Below are 25258 nucleotides of genomic sequence, written 5' to 3' on the forward strand. Positions count from 1 at the left end.
AAGACATTTCTGTTAAATGAGAAGAACAAAGATTTCTTGAATTGATTTGTAGTAAGCTGTGTCTTTAATAATTTCTGGAAAAGGAAAGCAGTTTTAGAGAAGAATTTGTTAAAATTTTAAGCCCCTCAATGGCATCCATTAGTATAATTAAAGACATTGTAGTGGCAGGCTAATCTGTGTTATAAGTGATAAGAAACAAGTGCTTCTATAAAGAAAAAGATTGTGTTTTTCTAAATTTTTGAGTATTTATGGGTTAATTTCTAGGGTAGTATAGTTCGAACGGCTTTCTTGTGCTAAGATGGCAATGATTGAAAATTCAGCTTCCTGGAATACATTTTTTTTTAACTGAAAACTTCAGTACAGTACAGTGTTTGTTATTCTGTGTGACAGGATACCCAGAGTTATATTGACGAATGTCCTGGGAACGGAGTTAGGAAGAAAATACATAAGGACCCCACCTGTAACTGAGGGAAGTTTGAGTGATACAGACAACTTGCAATCAGAGCAACTTTCTTCATCATCTGATGGCAGCCTAGAATCTTATCAAAGTCTAAACCCTCACAAGAGCTGTTATTTATCTGAAAGGTATGTTTAGTGATAACTTTACTCAAAATAATTATATTTATTTTTATATATCCTTCCCTGTTCTTTTTCACAGATCCATTATTGCTAAATGTGAGGTAAATGTGCTCTGATAGCTGGTATTATTTTTCTCCGCTGGTGGCTGGAATGGCTATTGGAACCAGCAGTCCATGGTTAATAATGTGTTTCAGAACCACTGGCCACCATACTTGTATTTTGGAAAAATGGATACAGATACTTAATGAAAATCTGGTAACCTATTTCAGTATCCCAGTTTGTCTGGGGTAATTGAAATCCATTCCTCTGACATTAGTCTGTTCCCCTCTTTTTTTCTGTTCTATTTGTCCATCTGTCCATCTACCCATTCAGTCTTGTCTGTTATTTTATTTTACTTTAATTTTTTTGAGGCAGAGTCTCGTTCTGTCGCCCAGGCTGGAGTGCAGTGGCGCGATCTCGGCTCACTGCAACCTCTGCCTCCCAGGTTCAAGTGATTCTCCTACCTCAGCCTCCCAAGTAGCTGGGACTACAGGCACGTGCCACCATGCCCAGCTAATTTTTTATATTTTTTTTAGCAGAGACAGGGTTTCGCCGTGTTAGCCAGGATGGTCTCGATCTCCTGACCTCGTGATCTGCCTGCTTCGGCCTCCCAAAGTGCTGGGATTACAGGTGTGAGCCACTGCCCCGGCCTTGTCTGTTATTTTTATATTCAGACCCCAGAATTTTAACTAGTACTTAGTGCTCAGTAAATATTTTTTGAATGAATGGCTGAACACATTCCTTAAAAATTGGTTTGAGATTTTCCATTAACAAATGGAAAAGCTGAATTCCACTGACAAATGTAGCTTGTTGTGCCAATAAGAGAAATGCAGATCTGAAGTTGCCTTTGTTTTAAGCTCTAGGAGAGGATTGTGTGTGAACTGGAAATAAGAAAAAATCTGTGGCACAAAGCTAGGGATGGTCAGTTAGTAAATTCTATTAGATTTATAAACTTCCATTTGCTACAAGCTTCTGAAGCTTCTCTTTTTATTTTCTGTGTTCAGCCTGTAGGATACTTTTTATATAAATGAAAAGTTGATTATCTTAATTTTTTTCCCCCCAAACTATCCAAAGCTAACTTCTGGTTTGTATTTCTATTGTAAGCCTAATTACATTAAATAGTACTTATAGTTGCCTTTTTAAATATCTACAACAAATTTTATTATTTTAAACTCTTTAATTTCTATGAATTCTTGAATTTTTCTTCTTTTGGAAAATATTGTCACCTAGGTTCTACTTAGTGAATTAGTAAAGACAGTTTTAACTTTCTACTTTATTAGGTCTCTTGCTAAGTTTTTCCCCCAAAATGAGAATTTCGGTGGCATTATTCAGTTACTAAATGCAATGTGTAATTGGGGAAATTAGTAATGTATCTATCAAGTGGCTCATGCCTATAATCCTAGCCCTTTGGGAGGCTGAGGCACGAGGATCACTTGAGGCGAGGAGTTCAAGACCAGCCTAGGCAGCATAGTGAGATCTTGTTTCTGCTAAAAATGAAGAAAATGAGCCAGGTGTGATGGTACATGCTTGTAGTCTCAGCTACTTGGGAGGCTGAGGTGGGAGGATTGCTTGAGCCCAGGAGTTCAAGATTGCAGTGAGCTGTGATTGCCACTGCATCTTAGCCTGCGTGACAGGGCAAGACCCTGTCTCAAAAACAACAGCCGGGCATGGTGGCTCACGCCTGTAATCCCAGCACTTTGGGAGGCCGAGGCAGGTGGATCATCTGAGGTCAGGAGTTCGAGACCAGCCTGACTAACATGGTGAAACCTTGTCTCTACTAAACATACAAAATTAGCCGGGCATGGTGGCAGGGGCCTATAATCCCAGCCACTTGGGAGGCTGAGGCAAGAGAATTGCTTGAACCCGGGAGGTGGAGGTTGCAGTGAGCTGAGACCGCACCATTGCACTCCAGCCTGGGCAACGAGTGAAATTTCATCTCAAAAAACACACAAAAAACAATAACAGCAACAACAACAACAACAAAAGTACCTATCCACGTTGCAGTATAGCTGTTTATTTCTACCTCCTCTGCTATACCATGAGCTCCTTGAGGAGAAGAGGTATTGTGTCTTATTTGCATTTATACCTAGGACTTAGCTCACTGTATACTAAATTTTTTGCACTTGGGTTAATGCTTATGTCATTTAATGTAAACTTCAGTTTTCTGAGTTGTAAAAAGAGAAGTAATTTTGAATGCCCTATCTACCTCACAAAAATGTTCTTTTTCTTTTCTTTTCTTTTTTTTTTTATTATACTTTAGGTTTTAGGGTACATGTGCACAGTGTGCAGGTTTGTTACATATGTATCCATGTGCCATGTTGATTTCCTGCACCCATTAACTCGTCATTTAGCATTAGGTATATCTCCTAATGCTATCCCTCCCCCTCCCCCCAACCCCACAACAGTCCCCGGAGTGTGATGTTCCCCTTCCTGTGTCCATGAGTTCTCATTGTTCAATTCCCACCTATGAGTGAGAACATGCGGTGTTTGGTTTTTTGTCCTTGCGATCGTTTACTGAGAATGATGTTTTCCAATTTCATCCATGTCCCTACAAAGGACATGAACTCATCATTTTTTATGGCTGCATAGTATTCCATGGTGTATATGTGCCACATTTTCTTAATCCAGTCTATCATTGTTGGACATTTGGGTTGGTTCCAACTCTTTGCTATTGTGAATAGTGCCGCAGTAAACATACGTGTGCATGTGTCTTTATAGCAGCATGATTTATAGTCCTTTGGGTATATACCCAGTAATGGGATGGCTGGGTCAAATGGTATTTCTAGTTCTAGATCCCTGAGGAATCGCCACACTGACTTCCACAATGGTTGAACTAGTTTACAGTCCCACCAACAGTGTAAAAGTGTTCCTATTTCTCCACATCCTCTCCAGCACCTGTTGTTTCCTGATTTTTTAATGATGGCCATTCTAACTAGTGTGAGATGGTATCTGACTATGGTTTTGATTTGCATTTCTCTGATGGCCAGTGATGATGAGCATTTCTTCATGTGTTTTTTGGCTGCATAAATGTCTTCTTTTGAGAAGTGTCTGTTCATGTCCTTTGCCCACTTTTTAATGGGGTTGTTTGTTTTTTTCTTGTAAATTTGTTTGAGTTCATTGTAGATTCTGGATATTAGCCCTTTGTCAGATGAGTAGGTTGCAAAAATTTTCTCCCATTCTGTAGGTTGCCTGTTCACTCTGATGGTAGTTTCTTTTGCTGTGCAGAAGCTCTTTAGTTTAATTAGATCCCATTTGTCAATTTTGGCTTTTGTTGCCATTGCTTTTGGTGTTTTAGACATGAAATCCTTGCCCACGCCTATGTCCTGAATGGTATTGCCTAGGTTTTCTTGTAGGATTTTAATGGTTTTAGGTCTAACATTTAAGTCTTTAATCCATCTTGAATTAATTTTTGTATAAGGTGTAAGGAAGGGATCCAGTTTCTTTTCTTTTCAATCTCACTTCTGAGAATTCTTTGTGCCCATAAAATATTATAAATAAAATAAATTAAAATATTATTGAAGGTACTTTCTGTTGGAGAAAAAGTTGTGATGATTGAGCTTTAAGTCAAATGATGAGCAAAAAAAGGAAAAAGATTAAAAGAAAAAACTTATGATGTGCCATTGCCATGGAACTCAGATGATGTCAGTGCACATTTATGTTGTTATGAAAAATTGCACTTTTGAAGATTGTATGAAACAATCAAATTGTAATCTGTACACTTCTGCCTTTATGCCATTCTGGGGCTAAGGTTTAATAATATTAATAGGTATAATATTTCCAGTCATTCCCCAAAAACTATTCAGTGGGAACACTAGCTCTCCTTTAAATCCTTTCTAAATAGATGTGGAATGTCCAGGTGGTTTTGATGTGGACCTTGAAAATCATTCTCTTAGTGACAATTTTATTTGATTCGTGTATTTGGAATAAGCATGAATTTGGAGCCGGACATCTGGATTAAGATATTAGCTAGGCCGGGCGCGGTGGCTCACGCTTGTAATCCCAGCACTTTGGGAGGCCGAGGCGGGCGGATCACGAGGTCGGGAGATCGAGACCACGGTGAAACCCCGTCTCTACTAAAAATACAAAAAATTAGCCGGGCGTGGTGGCGGGCGCCTGTAGTCCCAGCTACTCGGAGAGGCTGAGGCAGGAGAATGGCGTGAACCCGGGAGGCGGAGCTTGCAGTGAGCCGAGATTGCGCCACTGCACTCCAGCCTGGGCGATAGAGCGAGACTCCGTCTCAAAACAAACAAACAAACAAACAAACAAGATATTAGCTATACTGCTAATACACTGACTTACCTTGGGCAAGTTTCTTACCCTGTCTTTAAAGCAGGGTTAATAATACACACCTTATTGGGTTAGTGTGCAGATTTAAGGAGATGATCCATGTAAAGTCCCAAGTATAATGCCAGGAAGTTAGTAGGTGATTATTAAAAGTTAGTTATTATTTTTGTGTCTCTCTTATTGGTGCTGATATCAAAAGTACTATTAAAGGATATTGCTATAGTTGATGTTACTGAAGTCTTCTACAGTGAGGGTGCCAGCATGTGTTCCTGAGTCCACTATTGTCATCACCATTGCTGCCAAAGCAATTGTTATGGCTTTGTTAGCCTCCCCATTTACTTTAACAAATACTGAACTCCTTAAACCAAGCTTTAGTTCTTTCTTCCCTTAAGATGAATTTGTTAATCTTAACCCTAAGATCATATGGAATTAAAAAAGAGTCCAAATAGCCAAAGCAGTCCTGAGTGAAAAGAATAAAACTGGAGGCATTACACTACCTGACTTCAAAATACATTACAAGGCTATAGTAACCAAAACAGCATGGTATAAAAAACAGATCCATAGGCCAGTGGAACAGAACAGAGAACCTATAAATAAATCCATGTATTTACAGCCAACTGATTTTCAACAAAAGGTGCCAAGAACATACACTGGGGAAAGGACACCCTCTTCAACAGTGATCCTGGGAAAATATGCAGAAGAGTGAAACTAGACCCCTATCTCTCACCACATATAAAAAATCAACCCAAGATAGATTAAATACTTTAAATGTAAGACCTGAAACTATAAAACCACTGGAAGAAAACATAGGGGACATGCTTCTGGACATTGGTCTAGGCAAAGATTTTTTGACTAAGACCTCAAAAGCACAGGCAACAACAAAAAATACATAAATGAGACTATATTAAGCCGAATGGCTTCTGCACAGCTAAGGAGCCAACTCATCAACAGAGTGAAGAGACAACTTCCAGAATGGGAGAAAATGTTTGTAAACTATTCATCCAAGAAGGGACTGATACCCAGAATATATGAGGAATCCAAACAACTCAACAGTAAAAATAAACAAATAATCCCACTAAAAAGTGTGCAAGTGACATAAAAAGACATTTCTCAAAAGAAGACATACAAATGGCAAACAGGTATGTGAACAGTGCTCAGCATTGCTAAGTATAAGGGAAAAGCAAATCAAAACTACAATGAGATATCATCTTACCTCAGCTAGAATGGCCGTTAGAAAGACAAAGAATAGCAGATGTTGGCAAGGATGTGGAGAAAAGGGAACTCTCATACACTGTTGGTGGGAATGTAAATTGGTGTAACTATTATGGAAAGCAGTATGGAGATTTCTCAGAAAACTGAAATAGATTAAAAAAAACAAAAAAAACAAAAAAATTTTAAAAAGAAACATAAAAATAGAACCACTGTACAATCCAGTAGTCCTGCTACTGGTATTTATCTAAAGGAAAGGAAGTCAACATACCAAAGAGATACATGCACCTACCATGATTTTTTGCAGTACTATTCACCATAGCAAAGATACAGAATCAACCTAAGTGTCCCATCAGTGGATAATGAAAATACGGTGTTTGTATACATAATGGAATACCATTCAGCCATAAAAAAGAATGAAATCCTGTCATGTGCAGCAACATGGGTGGAACTAGAGGTCATTACATGAAATAAGACAGGCACTTCTTTCTAGATAAATATTGGATGTTCTCTCTCATATGTGAGAGCTTAAATAAGTTGATCTCATAGAGGCAGAGAGTAGAATTATATAAACACTAGAGGCTGGGAAGTATATGTGTGGTGGAGGACAATGGAGAGAATTTGGTTAATGGCTACTATATAGTTAGATAGAAATAATACGTTTTAATATCCAGTAGCAGAGTAGGGTGACTGTAGTGCATTGTATATTTTAAAATAGCTAGAAGAGAGGAATTGAAATGTTCCCAACACATGGAAATGATAAATACTTGAGGTGATGGATACCCCAGATAATTTGACTTGATCATTACACATTCTGTGCATGTACCAAATATCACATGTACTCATGAGAATGAGTTGTTATAAATCTGTTTGTCCTGTTTAGTCTTTTTACACACTCCTGCTTCCTCTTACACTTTTCTACCATGCTATGTAGAGCAGGAAGCCCTCACTAGAAGCTGCCAGATGTAGCCACCCAGTCTCAGACTTTTCAGCTTGATTAGCTGTGAGCTAAATAAATTTCTGTTCATTATATTGTATTACCTGGTCTCAGGTATTCAGTTATAGCAACACGAAACAGACTAAGACATTTATATTTCCCTAATTAGTGAAGTTGAGCATTTTTTCATATGTCTATTGGACATTTGTATATCTTATTTTTTTTTCTTTTTTTAAAATTATTATACTTTAAGTTTTAGGGTACATGTGCACAATGTGCAGGTTTGTTACATATGTATCCATGTGCCATGTTGGTGTGCTGCACCCATTATCTTCTTTTGATAAATGTCTATTCATTCTGTTACCCATTTTTAAAATTGGATTATTTGTTTTCTTTTTATAGAGTTGTTTGAGTTTCCTTACATATTTTAGATATGTATGTATCCCTAGTGAGATGTATGATTTGTGACTATCTCCCAATCTATAGGTTGTCTCTCCACTCTGAAAATGATTTCATTGGTTGTACAAAAGCTTTTAATTTTGATGTAATCCCTTTTGTCTGTTTTTTGCTTTTGTTACCTGTGCTTTTTGGGTGAAATCTAAAAAATCATTGCTCAGACCAATGTCATATAGTTATTCCCCTGTTTTCTTTTGGAAGTTTTACATTTTCAGGTCTTATGGTTAAATTTTTAAGCCATTTTGAGTAGATTTTTGTATATGGTGAGAAATAGGGGTATAGTTTCATTCTTCTGCATATGGATATCTAGTTTTCCCAGCAACATTTATTGAAGAGGGTGTCCTTTTGCAGTATATGTTCTTGGTGCCTTTGTTGAAAGTCAATTGACTCTAAATATGGGGATTTATTTCTAGGTTTTCTATTCTGTTCCATTGGTCTATGTATTTGTTTTTTAAAGAGATGGGGTCTTGCTTTGTCATCCAGACTGTAGTGCAGTCCATGATCATAGTTCACTGTACCCTTGAACTCCTGACTTCAAGCAATCTTCCCTCCTCAGCCTCCTGAATAGCTGGGACTACAGGTGTGTACCACCACACCCAGCTGTTTTTATACCAATGTCATGCTGTTTTGGTTACTATAGCTTTGTAATATATTTTGAAGTCAGATAGTGTGATGCCTCCAGCATTGTTCTTTTTGCTCAGTATTGCTTTGGTTATTTGGTGCCTTTTGTGGTTCCATATGAAATTTTGGATTGGTTTTTCTGTTTCTAGGAAGAATATCATTGGCATTGGCATTTTGATTGGGATTACATTTTATTTGTAGATTGCTTTGGGAAATATGGTCATTTTAACACTATTAGTTCTAATCCATGAGCTTGGGATATCTTTCCATTTGTTTATGTCCTCTTTAATTTCTTTCATTAGTGTTTTGTAGTTTCCAATTGAGAGATCTTTCAACTCTATGGTTAAATTTATTCTTAGGTATTTTATTCTGTAGCTGTTCTAAGTGGAATTACTTTATTTTTTTTCCAGCTAGTTCTTTGTTGGTATATGCAAACTGATTTTTCTGTGTTGATTCAGTGTCCTGCAATTTTAATGAATTTATTAGTTATAAGAGTTTTTGGATGGAGTATTTAGGTATTTCTATATGTATGGTCATGTCATCTGGAAAGAGGGATAATTTGACTGCCTCTTTTCTAATTTAGATGCCCTTTATTTCTTTCTCTTACCTAATTGCTCTGGATAGGACTTCTAGGACTGTGCCGAATAAGAGTGGTGAAGGTGGGCATCCTTGTCTTGTTCCAGTTCTTTGAGGAAAGGCTTCCAGGTTTTATTCAATCAGTATAATTTGGCTGTGGATTTGTCATATAGGGCCTTAATCATGTTGCAGTGTGTTACTTCTTTGCCTATTATTTTGAGAGTTTTTATCATGAGGGGATATTGAATATTATCAAATGCTTTTTCTGCATCTGTTGAGGTGATCACATGGTTTTTGCCTTTCATTCTAATATGAGGTGTCACAATTATTGATTTGTGTGTGTTGAACCATCCTTGCATCCCTGAGATAAATCTCACATGATCATGGTGCATTATCTTTTTTGATGTGTGGTTGGATTCTGTTTGCTAGTGTTCTGTTGAGGATTTTTGCATCTGTGTTGCTCATATTGGCCTGAACTTTTTTTTCATGTCCTCGTGTAGTTTTATTATCAGGGTAGTGCTGGCCTTGTAGAATGAGTTAGATAAAATTTCCTCCTCTTAAGTTGTTTGGAATGGTTTGAGAAGAATTGGTGTTAGTTCCTCTCTATAAGATTGATATAATTCAGCAATAAAACCGTCCAGACCTGGGCTTTTCTTTGTTGATAGACCTTTTATTACTGCTTTGATCTTGTTGCTTGTTACTGGTATGTTCAGGTTTTCTCTTCCTTCCTGGTTCAATCTTGCAGGTTGTATGTCTCTAGGAATTTTTCAATTTCCTTGAGATTTTCCAATTTGCGGGCATATACTTGTTCATAATATCCTCTAATTATTCTTTGTATTTCTGTGGTATCAGTTTTAATGCCTCCTTTTTTTGTTTCTGATTGTATTTATTTCAGTGTTCTTTTTTTTTTTTTAATCTTAGTTGGTATGGCCAGTGATTTTTGTTTGTCTTTAAAAAACAATTTTTCATTATGTTGATCCTTTTAATTTTTCTTACTATATTTCATTTAGTCTATGACTTTATTATCTTTTTGTTTCTACTAATTTTGGGTTTAGTTATTGCTTTTCTAGTTTTTTTTAGATGCATCATTTGGTTGTTTATTTGAAATCTTTCTACTTTTTGATTTAGGTGTTTACTGCTATAAATTTCCCTCTTAGCACTGCTTTTGCTGGATCCCATATGTTATGGTATGCTATATTTCTGTTTTCATTTGTTTTAATACTTTTTAAATTTCTTTTTTATTTTTTTTCCCTTGATCCAGTGGTTCTTCAGGAACATGTTGTTTAAGTTCCATGTACAGTTTCTAAAGTTCCTTTGTTACTGATTTCTAGTTTTATTCCATTGCAGTCTGAGAAGATAGTTGATATGATTTTGATTTTTAAAAAGTTATTGAGATTTGTTTTGTGTCTTAACATATGGTCTAGGAGAATGTTCCATATGCTGATGAGAAGAATGTGTATTCTGCAGCCTTGGATTCAATGTTTTGTAAATGTCTGTTAGGCCCATTTGATCAATAGTGTAGATTAAGTCTGATACTTTTTTGTTCAGTTTCTGTCTTGATGATCTGTCCACTACTGAGAATAGGGTGTTGAAATCTCCATTATTTTTGTATTGGAGTCTGTCTCTTCTTTTAGATCTAATAATATTTGCTTTATATTTCTGTGTTCTCTAATATTAAGTGCGTGTATATTTGGAATTATATCCTCTTAGCTTATCCCTTTATCATTATATAATGTTGTTCTTTGTCTCTTTTTACAGTTTTTGACTTAAAGTCTACAAATGGAAACCAAAAGCATGACTTAAAATCTGCAAATGGAAACCGAAAGCAGACTTAAAGTTTGATGTATGTATAGCTACTCTTGCATGCTTTTGGTTTCCACTTGTGTGGAATTTTTTTTTTTTTTTTTTTTCTGTCAATGTATGTCTTCATAGGTGACGTGAGTAGGGAGCATACAGTTAGGTCATTTTAAAAAAATGGATTCAGCCACTTCATATCTTTCTGGGTTTTTTTTTTTTGAGACAGAGTCTCGCTCTGTTGCCCAGGCTGGAGTGCAGTGGCATAATCTCGACTCACTGCAACCTCCGCCTCCCAGGTTCAAGCAGTTCTCCTGTCTGACTCCCAAGTAGCTGGGACTACAGATGCCCACCACCATGCCTGGCTAATTTTTGTATTTTTAGTAGAGATGGGGTTTCACCATATTGGTCAGGCTGGTCTCTAACTCCTGACCTCAGGTGATCCACCCACCTCAGCCTCCCAAAGTGCTGGGATTACAAGCATGAGTCACTGTGCCTGGCTCATATATTTCAAGTTGGGAATTTAATCCTTTTACATTCAGGCTATTATTAATAGATGAGGACTTAACTCCTGCATTTTGTAAATTGTTTTCTGGGTGTTTTATATATCCTTTTTTTCTTTCTTACACTTTTATCATTTATCACTTCAGTTTGGTGGTTTTCTGTAGTGACAGTGTTCAACTCCTTTGTCATTTTCATTTGTATATCTGTTCAACAGTTAGTTTTGTACTTTTGGGTATGTTCATTATTTTAGATAGTGCCATTTTGCTTCTGGGTGTAGGATTCTCTTAAGCATTTAACGTAAGTAGGGCCTGTCTAGTGGTGAAGAGTTCCCTTAGCTTTTGCTTGTCTGGGAAAAACTCTTACTCATTTATGAAGGATAACTTTGCTAGGTATGGTATCTTTGGCTGGCAGTTTTTTTTTTTCTTTTAGTACTTCAAATATGTCATCTCATTCTCTTCCGGCCTGCATGTTTTCTGTGGAGAAATCTGCTCTTTGTTTGATGGAGATTCTCTTCTAAGTGTCTAGACATGTTTCTTTCGCTGTTCTTATAATTTTCTTGTTTTCTATGACTTGGTAGTTTGACCATGATGTGCTGTGGAGAAGACCTTTTTGTATTGTATCTATTTGAGGATCTCTGTATTTCCTGTATCTGTATGTCTAAATCTCTTGGTAGATTTGAAGGCTGAGGTGGGAGGATTGCTTGAGCCCCAGAGTTCAAGGCTGCAGTGAGCTAGGATTGCACCACTCTACTCTAGCTTGGGTGGCTGAGGGAGACCCCACCTCTAAAAAGGTAAAAATTAAAAATAAAATAATAAAAATAAATCTTTTGCTCAACTTGGGAAGTTTTCAGCTGTTATTTCTTGAAATATGTTTTCTATCCCTTTGGTTTTTCTCTTTGCCTTCTGGGACATTGAAAATGGAATAGTTGGTCATTTTATGGTGTCTTATATGTCACGTAGGCTTTCTTCATTTTTTAATTCTTTTTTTCTTTTTTTATGTGTGTGTTTTTTCAGAAGATCTGTCTTCAAGTTCAGAAGTTCTTCTTGGTCTAGTCTATTGTTGAAGCTTTTGATTGTATTTTTTGTTTCATTAATTGAATCCTTAAGTTCCAGGATTTCTGTTTAGTTTTTTTTCCTTGATATCTATTTATTTCCTGAATTTCCCCTTCAGATCCTGAATTGTTTTCCTAATTTCTTCATATTGTATATTTGTGTTCTCTTATATCTCCCTCAGTTTAAAAAAATCATTATTTTGAATTCTTTTTCAGATATTTTATGGATTTCCTTTTCATTGAAATATGTTATTGGAGAATTATTATATTCCTTTGTACATGTCATGTTTCCTTTTTCATGTTTCTTATGTTCTTACATTGATATCTGCACATCTGGTTGAACAGTTATTTCTTCCAATTTTATGTATTAGCTTTTGTAGGGAAACTTTTTCTTGTAGATGTGTATATATAGTGTTGCTTGAGTAAGATGCTATGGCTTTGATTCTGTCTGGATGGGCATTATGGTGCAGTCTGTGTATAATTTTTTTGGCTGTAATTAACGTCAGTGGTGTCTGTGTTCCTCAGTGGCTTAGGTTTTTGTTGTTAGTGGAGGCTGTGGTGAGGCTCTGCTGAGATGGAGACTCCAAACAAGCTGGCCCTTAGATACCTGTGGTGGTGGTGGAAGGCTGGATATGCTGGTCCTTGGACCCTCAGGCTTCTAACAGTTGTGCTGGTGGTGGCATGTCCTGGTGGGCCAGTTCTTGGGCCTTCGGGTGGGCTTGCTCAGGTGTCATCGTGGCAGCGGTGGTTCATAGACTTTTGTGATGTGTGAGTGGCATTGGTGATGGTAGTAGCTGTGACTGGTCAATCCTTATTCCTTAAGCACTGCACAAGTGGGTGCCTGTGGTGGCTGGGCTAGCCAGTCCCTGAACTTCCAGGAGGCATATGCAGGAACTGCCAGCAGGCTGGTGGGCCTATGCCTAGGCTCCCAGACAGTGCATGTCAGGTAGGCTTGTACTCAGTCCCCCAGAAGCCATCGGTGGTGTGCTCCCTAATCGATCCCTAGTCCCCCTGACAATACATGTGCTCATTGGCAGTGATGGCAGTGGGTAAGATGGACTTGTCCTCTAGCCCCCCTGATGGTGTGTGAAGAAAGTTACAGATGGGGCAGGTTGATTTTCAGGCTCCCAGAAGAATCATGGGGGTAATGACTTAAGCGGTGGCTGGCAGGAAGTGCCTGTCCTCATGCTCCCTGATGGAGTGCACAGGCAGTGGCTGTGGCAGCCTGGGTGTGTCATTTCCCAGGCCTCTGGATGGCGCACTGTGGTGCTGGCAGTGGTGGTAATGATGGCTGTGTAGGCACCAGCAGTGGTGGGCAGGGAAGGCCCCAGGTCCCTGAATGATGTGTGTGGGTGCCGCCAGCAGAAGTTGTGAGGGGGCAGGTCTCTAGTCAGGCTCCTTAGTGGTGTGTGCAAGGCTCTGGCCATAATGGGTGGGTTGGGTTAATCCTTAGACATGTTGACAGTGCACTTGGGTGCCAGCAGTGGTATTGGTCGGTGGGGTGGGCCTGTTTCCAGGCCCCAGAATGGCTCATGCTGGCTGTGATGTTGGTGTATGGGGTAGGCCTATTGTCAGGCCTCTCAATGGTATGTGCTGGTACTGGTGGTAGTTGGTGTGGTGGGTTGATTTTTTTTTTTATCCCTGGACAGCACATTTATGTGTTAACGGTGGCAGTGAGCAGGGCTGACCTAGTCTTATGCTCTCTGATTGTGCATGTGGGCACTGGCTGCATTGGGTAGGGCTGGTTGCTTCCCAGGTCCCTCAACCATGCACTCAGGCCCTGGTGATGGTGGGCAGGGAAGGCATGTACTCAGTCCCCTCTATGGTGCATATGGGTGCCAGCAGCAGCAGTTGTTAGGGTCCATTGATTCCAAGGCTCCCAGATGATGTACTTGGGTGCCAACATTGGTGGTGTTGGCAGGGCTTGCCCATTTTTAGGCCCCTGTATGGCATGTGCTAGTGCCTGCAGCAGGTAGGAGACACTTATTCTAGGGGCCTGGGATGTCAGCTGGGAAGGCTGGTCCCCAGACCCTCTGCAAATGTGTGCAGATGTTGTAGCAGCTCTGCCCCTGGAGGGAGCTAGGTTGCTGTTAGTGCCTAGGCAGGCACCTCTCAGGCTCTGGGAGAACATGCTTTGACTCCCTTTGTCCTGGGGGCAGCCTTCCTGGAGCATTGCACTACTTGTTTTCTGGCATGCAGGATACTGTCTGGACTAGAGTGCTGGGAATCTGGCCACACTGCTGGTTCCAGCCAATCTTGCAATGCTGCAGGCTTCTAGGTGGATTTGGGGAATGTCAGCAGACCTTCAGAGATGTGGAAATAGAGGGGCTGTTGGGCCTCAGGGCATGATGTCGTCTGTTGGTAACTAGGCTCTCAAAATGGTGCTGTGTTGCAGCTGCTTGAGTCTCAGGGGATGTGTGGGATCCAGCATGATCTCTCCCTACTGAACAGTGCAGTTATGTGGACTCCAGGCAGCCCCCATATTAGTCTCAGGTCCTGCCAGGGCCAAGGGGCTCTCCTTTACCTAGGATTACAAGAGTCTTCAGTGGAACATGGACTTCTAGGGGTTTCTTGCTTACCTTTTCCTCACAGCAAGGAGTCTGTCCTGGCTCTGAGTGCATCTTAGTCAGGCAAATGCTTCATTTCCTTTTTTCTGTGCCTCAGAGATTCCCTGTCAGTTCTCTGCTGAATTATAGTGTTATTTTTTAGAAGCTGTATTTGATAGGTGGTTATCTAACAGCTGTTTTGGTTCTTAATTGTGGAGGAGGCAAGTGCCAGATACGTCTAGTCAGCCTCTTGAAGCCCCCTCGTTAATTTTTTTTATCGATGTGTTCTTGTAGTTCACTGAAATTCTTTAAGAGGATTATTCTGTATTTCCTGTCTGTCCTTTCACAGATCTTTCTTCAAGGTCCTATTGTTAGCGGCTTTGCTCATTTTATTTTGGAGGTGTCATGATATCCTGATTTTTCTGATCCTTGTGTCCTTGTCTTGTTATCTGCTCATTTGAGGGTAGCTACCTTTTTTAGTTTTTACAGTTTTGGCAGAGATGGACCTTCACCATTTAGTCTGGCCTATAATTCTAGATGTGTTAGCTGGTAATGATCCTTGGTAGACAGAGTTTGCTGTTGGGTTCTCTAGATGACTGGGCTGCTGCCTTTGCTCTGAGTTTGGGTAGGTCAGCTGACTGGGCTTTGCTATCAACTGAGACCACTGGAGGTGCTCTGCAATTCATTTGAGCTCTGGATAGTAGTGCAATTGTCTTAGATGGAGAGAGTCACAAGATGTATTCTCTGGCTGTGTGATACTGCTGTTTGAGTTCAGCAGTTGGACGGAGTTGCAGGAGAGGCCCTAAGTTTAGGTGGAGTTGCCCATCAGATGGATAGGACCACCTGTTGCTAAGTAAAAATGCATAGTTGATGTTAGACTCTGCCTATGTGGGGCCTTGGTGTAGGCTTTGAAGCTGGACTGAGCACTGTTTAATCTCCTAAATGTGGCAGATTTAGCCCTGCCTTTTGCCAAAATCTGTTGTGGTGGTCATCCTTGTCCTTGGGTGGGGTCTGAGGGTGGGCTTTAAGGTTGTGGGGAGTGTTCACTTCATTTACTTATGTGTAATTCCTCATGAGAAGACATTCAAGGTATTTTTTTTTTTTTTGTCTATATGTCAGTGCTTCAGTAAGTGGCACATGTATATGTATAATACATAGATATATATACACACATGCACACACACACACAACACATCTCCATATATTTATTTTAGTAAATCCTTTCAGTTTGAATCTGTTGTACTCCAACAAGAATTAGGTGTTATGATTAAACTTTTTTTGATAAGCTATAGGCAAAAATATATAATTGTTTTCATTAAATTGTTGTCATTTCATTCGTCTTTTATTTTTTTGTATTAGGCCATTCTTGCACTGCTATTAGTGAAATACCCAATACTGGGTAATATATAAGAAATGAGGTTTAATAGACTCACAGTTCTACAGACTGTACAGGAAGCATAGCAGCACTGCTTCTGGGGAGACCTCAGGAAGCTTACAATCGTGGTGATGTCACAGGATCCTTGTGACATCTTTGCCTGAGTTTTGCTTGAGTCTGCTGGGCTTGTTCTGCCCACTTGGCCTGGCAGGCTGTGCTTGGCTCCCACTACTGGCCCGGATTCCATACCTGCCAAGGGCGAGCCAGGTGCAGAGTGGCGAGGGGTGTGTGAGCGAGTGAGTGCTGGGTCTGGCTGCTGTGCACAGCCAGGCATGTCGGCTGTGGTGGGACGGGCATCTCCAGGTGCTGGCATGGGTACTGGCTTCCCACAAGACTGTAGTTGGACTAGTCCTACTGCAAGTGGCTTCCACTGCTGGCACCGGGGATTGAGGTGGTGCCCAGAAGCTTGGAGACACCAGGAACTGCAGAGCCCCAAAGAGGGTGTCACAGCCCTGGCTAGGGGAACTCTTAGATCTGGGCTCCCTTAAGGGCCACAGCTCTTCTCTCCTTCTGTCTTCTCTTCTTCTAGTCGCCCCCAACGTGGCAAGAGTGTGTAGCACCCTTTTTAGCCCTGTTTGTATTATAGTTCTTCCAGTCCTGCCACTCGGCAGGTCGTGTATTCTTGTCCTTTGTCCAGGAAGAATTAGGTACATGGACAACTGGAGGGTGAGTAAGGTAAAGTTGTGCTTTATTGAGTGACAGTACAGCTCTCAGGAGACCCGAAGTGGATAGCTCCTATTTGCAGGCAGGTCATCCTGTTGAGTGTACAGCTCTCAGCTGAGGGGGGACCCACAGTGGGTAGCTCCTCTCTGCAGGCAGGTAGTCCTGATATCTGCCCGAGTCTGGCTGAGTCCAGGTGTTTTTATGGGCTTCGGAGGGTAGGAAGTGCATGCTTATTGGTCCATAGGCAGCCATGGGTCAGCCTGGAGAAAGCACCATAAGTTGTCACTCTGGTCCACGGAACTGGGAGCCTGGGCCCTAGGCTTCAGGCTGTCCCAGGCCTGAAGGAGGGGCTTCACTGGGGACACTCCCCTTTCTGCCCAGGAGCTGGTCTGCCTCCCACTGCCATCAACCTCCTGTCCCCAGTGCCCAGGCATTTCATGCTGAGGGGTGCCTGCAGGCCCACACTGAGCTGCCCTCAGCATCCTCTTCCCTTCTGTGCTTTTTGGCCCCCAAAGTCCAGAGGGGGCTGAGGTGGCAGGAGGCTGGCATGTACCTGAGCATGTGTATACCTGGCCAGGTTGTGGCAGCGCCTGGCCTTGGCCTCAACTTTGCTCCAGAATTGTAGTGGGCACTGAAAGTGGAGAGGCTGGGCAGTGGAAGCAGACACTTCTGAGCCTGTGGGGACATGGGGGCCTTCCCGGGCTCCTTAGAGTACAAGAATGCCCAGGTTTGCAGCTGTGGCTGTGCGGCTGCAGCAGTGCTGGGGAAGGCAGGGCTCCTGTCCCTCCAACTTGGAAGGGGGGTGGGGCTTCTGTCTGTTCCCAGCTCCCACCAGCTCTGTGGAATTTGCAGTCCCGGCTGTGCCTCCCCCACTGCAGCCGGCCTCTTTGCAGCAGCTGCTCCAGATGGGCTGCTGCTGCTGCTATCAGTGGAAAGCAAAGGGGGAGCAGGTACATCACATGGTGAAAGCAGGAGCAAGAGAAAGAGGGGGGAGGCTGCTACACACTCTTAACCAGATGTAGCAAGAACTCACTCACTATCATGAAGACAGCACCAAGCCTTGAAGGATCTGCTCCCATGACCTAAACACCTCTCACCAGGCCTCACCTCCAGCATTGGGGATATAATTCCCCATGAGATTTGGTCAGGGACGATTATCCAAACTAAATCATTTTTAGTGAATATGTTTTTAAAAATTTCTTATATGAGTTTCTGTTAGTATTTGTCCTTATTAGGGTGCTCATCTCTTATTCATTTTAAAAACTCTCATTAAAGGTATTGACTCTTTGTAATATGTGTTGTAAATTGTTTTTCAAGTTTGCTATACTACAATTTCTTTATAGTATCTTCTTTGATATAGAAGACTTTTAGTTTATTTTGCAAAATATGTTAGTGTTTAACTCCTGTGTTTTGGCTTATCCTTGGGAAGACCTCTTTAACCCCAAATATGGAGATAAGTCAGCCAGCTACTGTTCTCATTTGTACTGCTTTAGATGAGCTATCAGTTCCTGAACAAGTCTGTAGATTACTTTCCTAATTGAAGTTCTGATTCTTTTTTTGCCCTTCCGTTGTAAATATTTATTAAGAACTCCCTTTTAGGTCAGACTGAGCAGAATTTTTTAGTATTTTAAAATTTTACTTCCCATTGGGATTTTTAGAAATATTTTAAAACTGCTAATGTAAAGAAGTCTAATTTAATTTCCGAATAATATGTACCGAATTGTATTAGAAAATAGTCTTGGGTGTGGTGACTCATACCTGTAATCTCAGTGCTTTGGGAGGCCAAGATAGGAGGATGGCTTGAGGTCAGGAGTTCAAGATCAGCCTGGGAAGCATAGCAAGACCCTGTCTCTACAAAAAAACTTTTAAAAAAAGAATTAGGCGCAGTACTGTGTGCCTGTAGTCCTATCTACTAAGGAAGCTGAAGCTGGAAGGTCGCTTGAGCCCAGGAGTTAGAGGTTACAATGAGCGATGATCAAGCCACTGCACTCCAGCATGGGTGACAGAGTGAGACCCTGTACCTAAAAATAAAAAAAAAGAAGAAAAATATTTCATAAAATTATGTTTTACAAAAGTAATAAAGGTTTTATTGTAGCTAGCCACTCAGCAGAGATTGCTAATTAGCCTTGAGTGAAAGGGATCAAATTGCTATTTTAAGTTGCAAGACTGTAATATAGACTTCCAACAGAGGGAGCCCAAAGCTTTTAAATGGAAGTGGAGGAGGTTTCATTTTTATTAATGTATTCCAGCTCTGTCATAGTTTCCTATATTCATGTCAGTTGATTTTCTTTTTAAGCTTTCCTTTGGTAATTTGGTAATGACAATAATCCACATAACCACTTAAGAAGATACTCTATTTTGAGATCATTTTCCCCTGTTAACTTAAAATTTCTCTTCTATATGTTTTATGTCATAAATTTTCTTCTGACTGGCAATTTGAAAAACACTGATACAAATAGTACATATATCCTAAGTTCAACTCCTTTATGCTAGAAACATTAGTCAGTTTTGAATAAAATTACTAATAATGATACTCATTTGCACTGTTAACTCTTGAACATTTGCATTATATGGTTATCACTCTTTTCAAAATAATATTTCATTATTATCTATATGTAATTTATGTAAACATTTAAACTTTTTCCTAATTTGAACAATAATGCATATTTATATTAAAAAATATATAGAAAAGTATGAAATTGATATTACCTATAATCCATTCCTCAATAATAAGCATTGATAATATTTTGATATGCTTTTGTCTAAATATTTTTCTGGATTAAATGATTAGAATCATGAAAAATGGTGTTATTTTTATTCATTTCACACTATCCTATTTTGATATTAATCTTTAGGCCTATGATATAGATAGGAGAGCAATTAATATTTCTATTTTATAAATGTGGAAACTTTTTGAGGTTCAAAGAGATTAAGTAGCAGAGGTAGAACTATAACACAGGTCTAATACATATCAGATGCATTTAAGTTAAAAAACATAATGTTAAAGTAAACACCCAAATGTTCACCTTCTATTAAAAAATAGACTATTACCAGTATCACTGAAGCCTTCTGTGTTCCCCACTTTGCCCATTCTGTCCCATTCCCATGCATTCGCCTTAGAATTAACCACTTTTCTGAATTTTAAGTTTTATATAATTGTGAACTTTAGAAAAATGATTCAGGTTACTGAACAATATGTATTCTTACATAGCATGCATTTTTTTTGTGAGATTCATTCATGTTGATGCATAGAGCTAGAGATCATCCAGTTTTACTTATGTATTTATTGTGTTAATATTAAAAATAGATTTACCTACTTTTTATTGATGGAGTTTGGATTGTATCCAATTTCTTTTCTGTCATAAACAGTGCTCCTTTGGACATTTTCATTTTATATGTGTTGCCAGTAAATAGTATGTATCTGGATACTTCTCTTTTTACATTCAATCTACATTTATTTTTAACTATAAGGCATAGTCTGTTTATATTTTATACTACCATTTTTCTTTATGCTTTTTGTTTGGTCTGCTTGATCTTTTTTCTTTTCTTGTATTTTTTTTTTAGAGATGGGTCTTGCTATGTTGCCCAGGCTGGAGTGCAGTGGCTATTTACAGGCATGATTATAGTGCACTACAGCCTTGAACTCCTGGCCTCAAGTCAGCCTTCGAAGTAGCACACTATAGGTGTGCACCACTGTGCCCAGCCCATTCTTGTATTTTAAAAATTAGTTATTTTTGTGTGTGTGTGTGTGTGTGTGTGTGTGTGTGTGGGGAGGGGGTTTGCTTTACGTTTTAGAAGATTTAGACTCTATTTTTAAATAGTTTTCTATAAATTGTAATATACTTGATTGACCTATCAAAGTCCAAAGTTAATTAGTATCTGTGTTCTCATTTTGAATAATAGAGACTTTAATCTATTTTAAGTACATTCACATTATTGTACAACCATTACCACCATTCATTTTCAGAACTTTTTTCATTTTTACCAAACTGAAACTCTGTATCTGTGAAACAGGAACTCCTCATTCCTCTCTCCCCCTAAGCCCTGACAGCCACCATTCTACTTTCTGTTTCTATGATTTCATGACCCTAAGTACCTTAAATAAGTGGAATCACAGTATTTGTCCTTTGCTAACTGACTTATCTCGCTTAGCATAGTGTCTTAAAAGTTCATCTATGTTGCAGCATGTGTCAGAATGTTCTTCCTTTTTAAGGTTGACTATATTCCATTTTATGTATCAACTAAATTTTGTTCTATTCATCTGTTGATAGATAGTGGAGTTGCTTCTACCTTTTGGCTATTGTGTATAATGCCATTATGAACATGGGTGTTCAGTGTGTGTTTGTGTCTCTCCTTTAAGTTCTTTTGGGTATATATCCAGAAGTGGAAGTGCTGGATCATATGGCAATCTATTTTTAACTTTTTGAGGAAACATCATGCTATTATTCATAGTGGCTGCACCATGTTACATTGCCACCAGCAGTGCACAAGCGTTCCAGTTACTCCATATCTCGCCAATACTTGCTTTCGGTTTTTTGATAATAACCATCCTAATGCATGTGAGGTGGTATCTCATTGTGGTTTTGATTTTCATTTTCCTAATGAATAGTGATATTGAACATCTTTTCGTGTTGTTGGCCATTTATATGTCTTCTTTAGAGAAATGTTTATTCAAGTACTTTGCCTGCTTTTGAATTGGATTTTTTTGTAAGTTGTAGGATTTCTTTATATATTCTGGATATTGATCCCTTAATAGATATGGGATTTGCAAATATTTCATCTCATTCTGTGGGTTGCCTTTTTACTCTGATGAAGTCTACTTAATCTGTTTCTTTAGTTGACTGTGCTTTTGTTGTCATATCCAGAAATAGTTAACAAATCTAATGTGAAGATTTTTCCCCTATGTTTTCTTCCAAGAATTTTCAAAATAGCTTTATGCTTTATGCTTAGGTCTCTGATCCATTTTGTGTTAATTATTGTATATGGTGTTAGGTAAGGGTACAGATTCATTGTTTTGCATGTGGCTATTCAGTTTTTCCAGAATCATTTGTTGAAAAGGCTGCCCTTTCCTCATTGAATGGTCTTGGTACCCTTGTTGAAAATCATTTGACCATGTATTTGAGGGTTTATTTCTGGGATCTCTATTCTGTTCTGTTGGTGTATGTGTCTGTTTTTATACCAGTAACACACTGTTTTGATTACCATAGCTTTACAGAAAGTTTTGAAATCAAAGAATATTAATCCTGCAACTTTTTACTTTATTTATTTATTTATTTTTCTAGGTTGGTAGGTTTTTTTTCTCTGAACACTTAAAAGATTTCACTCCAGAGTGTTCGTACTTGCATGGTTTCTGAGAAATGAGATACAATTCTTGTCTTTGTTTTTCTATAGTTAAGGGCTTATTTTTTTCTGGATTTTATAAACTGTTTTTAAATCTTTGATTTTTTTGCAGTTGAATATGATATGCCTAGGTGTTATTTTTTGGGCATTTATTCTCTTTGGTGTTCTCTGAACTTGCCAGTCTGTGATTTGGTGTTTGACATTAATTTGGGGAAATTCTCATGCATTATTGCTTTGCATTTTTCCTCTGTTTCTTTACCTCTTTCTTCTTCTTATGATATTCCCATTATGCCTGTGTTACACCTATTGTAGTTGTCCCACATTTCTTCAATATTCGGTTACGTTTTTTTTTAGTCTTTTTTTCTCTTTGCTTTCCTGTGTTGGAATTTTCTATTTCTATATACTCAAGTTCAGAGATTCTTTCCTTTTCCATATCCTGTCTACTGGTGAGCCCATCCAAGGCATTGTTCATTTCTGTTACAGTGTTTTGATCTTTAGTATTTTTTTTTTCATTCTTTCTTACACTTTCTCTCTGCCAACATTGCCCATAAGTGCTTATATGCTGTATACTTTATCTGTTGATCATATTTGTTTTAAATTCCTAGTCTGATAATTCAACATCTCTGACATGTCTGGTTCTGGTTCTGATACTTGTTGTCAAACTGTGTTTTTTTTTCTTTTAGTGTGGCTTTTAATTTTCTTTTTGTTTTTTGCTTTTTTTGGATAGTTGGACATGATGTACTAGATAAAAGCAACTACTGTAAATAGACCTTTAGGAATGTGGTGGTAAGATGTGAGAGGAAGAAAGGCATTCTGCAGTCCCGTTAGGTTTCAGTCTTTTAACCCATTTATGCTTAGTGTTCCATTACTGGAATGCTACGCATGTGGAAGTTATTTATATCCTACTGCTAAAGGTTATCACCAAGCTCTGATTGCAAAAATTCAAAAAATTGCAACCTCAGGCATAAATGGGTTAATGAGCCTTTGTCCTTGGCCTGTTAACTTTACAAGTGCTTCTCATTCTCTTCTGAACACTTTGGTGCAACAGCATACCTGGAATATAATGAAGTTAGGTATTTCCCTTCTCCCACATGGAAAGCTAGATGGTCTTGGAATTGTATATTTTCCTTGCTTTCCCTCACACAAAATGCTAGACAGAGCTAGAGTTGGGTATTTTTTATTTCCCCTGGTGGACTAGGCTCTGAAAAATAACTCATAGTTTAGGCTCTGTTGAAATAGTTTTTCTTGAGGGCAGGCCTTGTTAAGAACAGAATGCTCTGGCGTTTGAAAATGTTTACCTTCGTCTGCTGAATCATGAGGGGATTTTTCTGATATTCACTGTGAGAACCTGGTTGAACTCCTGGAGATAAAACTCACAAAAGTGTGCGACCCCCTTTATGACTAAGTCCTCTGGGATTTTTAACTCTTAGACTTATGTACACTGAACCCTCAGCAATTTATCAATTGCAGTTTAGGTCTTCATACTCCAGTAGTAGTTACTGGGACTGTTTCTGCTTGTGGGTTTTTGCTTTAGTAAGTTGTGATTCTCTGTATTCACCTGGCTGTCTTTCTCCCATTTTGGGGGCAGCCATTCATCCTGTGACTTCACTTTTCTGTCATGTCCAGGAAGACGTGTTGTTGATTTTTCAGTTTTACCCGTTAGGATAGATAACTTCCAAGCTCCTTTCATGTTGGACTGGGAACTGGAACTCCTGTGTATTGCACTTCGTTTGATGCAGTTTTGGGTTTAATTTCTCTTTTATTTTGATGCTCTTAGTTTATCATTTATTAAAAGTTTACCGTGTGTGGTTGAATCCGATCATATTTTTCTCTATAATTTCTTTACTTCCATTCTCAAGAAATTCTTCTTCCACAAGGCTAATAAATATAGTGTTTTTCTTCTGACGATTGTTTAAAAAAAAATCTTACAACTTTTAATCATTAGCATATGATAGTTCATTTTACCTTAGAGTATTGGATGTAGTTCTGAATTCTTTTTTTCTCTGTTGTTACCCAGTTAGTCCACTACAACTGAATTTGAAAGCTTTGTTTCCCAGCTTTGTTTCAAATTCTTCTGTTTTTTTCTTTTGCCAGCCATTTCTTATATACTAGTCTGTAGTACTATACTTTACTTGTGGATGTTACTCTGTATTATGTTTTATTATGAAATTAGTAGAACCAGTTCTCCTATTCTCTTCATTTATTGTACATTTTAATACCTTTTTTGTATTTTAAAGATTGTAATAGAATATCAGTAACCTAAAAATTGCCATTTTAACCATTTTTAAGTGTACAGTTAACTGCCATTAAGTACAGTCACATATTTGTCCAGCCATCACCACCATTCTTTTCCAGGACTTTTTCCATCTTCCTAAACTGAAACTCCATATCTATTAAACTCTAACTCCCCATTTTTCCCTTCTTCCAGTCCCTGGCAATCACCATTCTACTTTCTGCCTGTATGAATTTGACTATTCTAAATATGTCATCATATGAATGGAATATCAGTATTTGTCTTTTAGTTAGTGGTTTATTTTTTCTTAGCATAATGTCCTCAAAGTTCATCCATATTGCTGTGCAACCATTATCACAACTTTTTCATCTCAAGCAGAAACTGTTTTACCATTAAATAATAATTCCCCATTCTCCCCTCTCCTAATCCCCTAGTAGCCTCTAATCTACTTTCTGTCTCTGTGAATTTGTCTATTTTAGTTACCTCTTTAAGTGGAATCACACAATATTTGTCCTTTTGTGTTTGGCTGAGTTTACTTAGCGTAATGTGTTCAAAGTTCATTCATGTAGCACATATCACAAGTTCATTCCTTTTTATGGCCCAATAATATTTTATTGTATGATTATACCACATTTTGTTTTTCTTTTCATTTGTTGATGGATCCTAAGGTTGTTTTCACCTTTTGGCGATTGTGAATAGTGTGCTACAGTGAACAGTGGAGTACAAGAATGTGTTCATGTCCCTGCTTTCAATTCCTTTGGGTATATACCTAGGAGTGGGATTTCTTGATAACTTTGTGATTATGTGTTTAGCTTCTTTTTTTTTTTTTTTTTTTTTTTGAGATGGAATTTTGCTCTTGTTGCCCAGGCTGGAGTGCAATGGCATGATCTTGGCTCACCGCAATCTCTGCCTCCCGGGTTCGAGTGATTCTCATGCCTCAGCCTCTGAGTAGCTGGGATTATAGGCGTGCGCCACCACGCCCGGCTAATTT

At 38.8% G+C, this 25258-nt stretch overlaps 1 protein-coding gene across 10 annotated transcripts in view; it reads left to right on the top strand.

The window, feature by feature from the left end:
- SENP7 (SUMO specific peptidase 7) overlaps positions 1–25258 on the top strand; it is a 187914-nt gene that overhangs the window by 110155 nt on the left and 52501 nt on the right. For 6 of the 10 annotated variants that reach the window (XM_032150288.2, XM_032150295.2, XM_032150287.2 and 3 more), the window contains one exon: positions 391–585. The exons of the other annotated variants lie outside the window; for them this stretch is intronic. In XM_032150288.2, the coding sequence (XP_032006179.1) occupies positions 391–585 (195 nt within the window). The remainder of the gene's footprint in view (positions 1–390; positions 586–25258) is intronic. 10 annotated transcript variants of the gene reach the window in all.

The sequence above is a fragment of the Hylobates moloch genome, unplaced genomic scaffold (assembly GCF_009828535.3).
Source record: "Hylobates moloch isolate HMO894 unplaced genomic scaffold, HMol_V3 SCAFFOLD_4, whole genome shotgun sequence".
Classification (NCBI taxonomy): Eukaryota; Metazoa; Chordata; class Mammalia; order Primates; family Hylobatidae; genus Hylobates; species Hylobates moloch.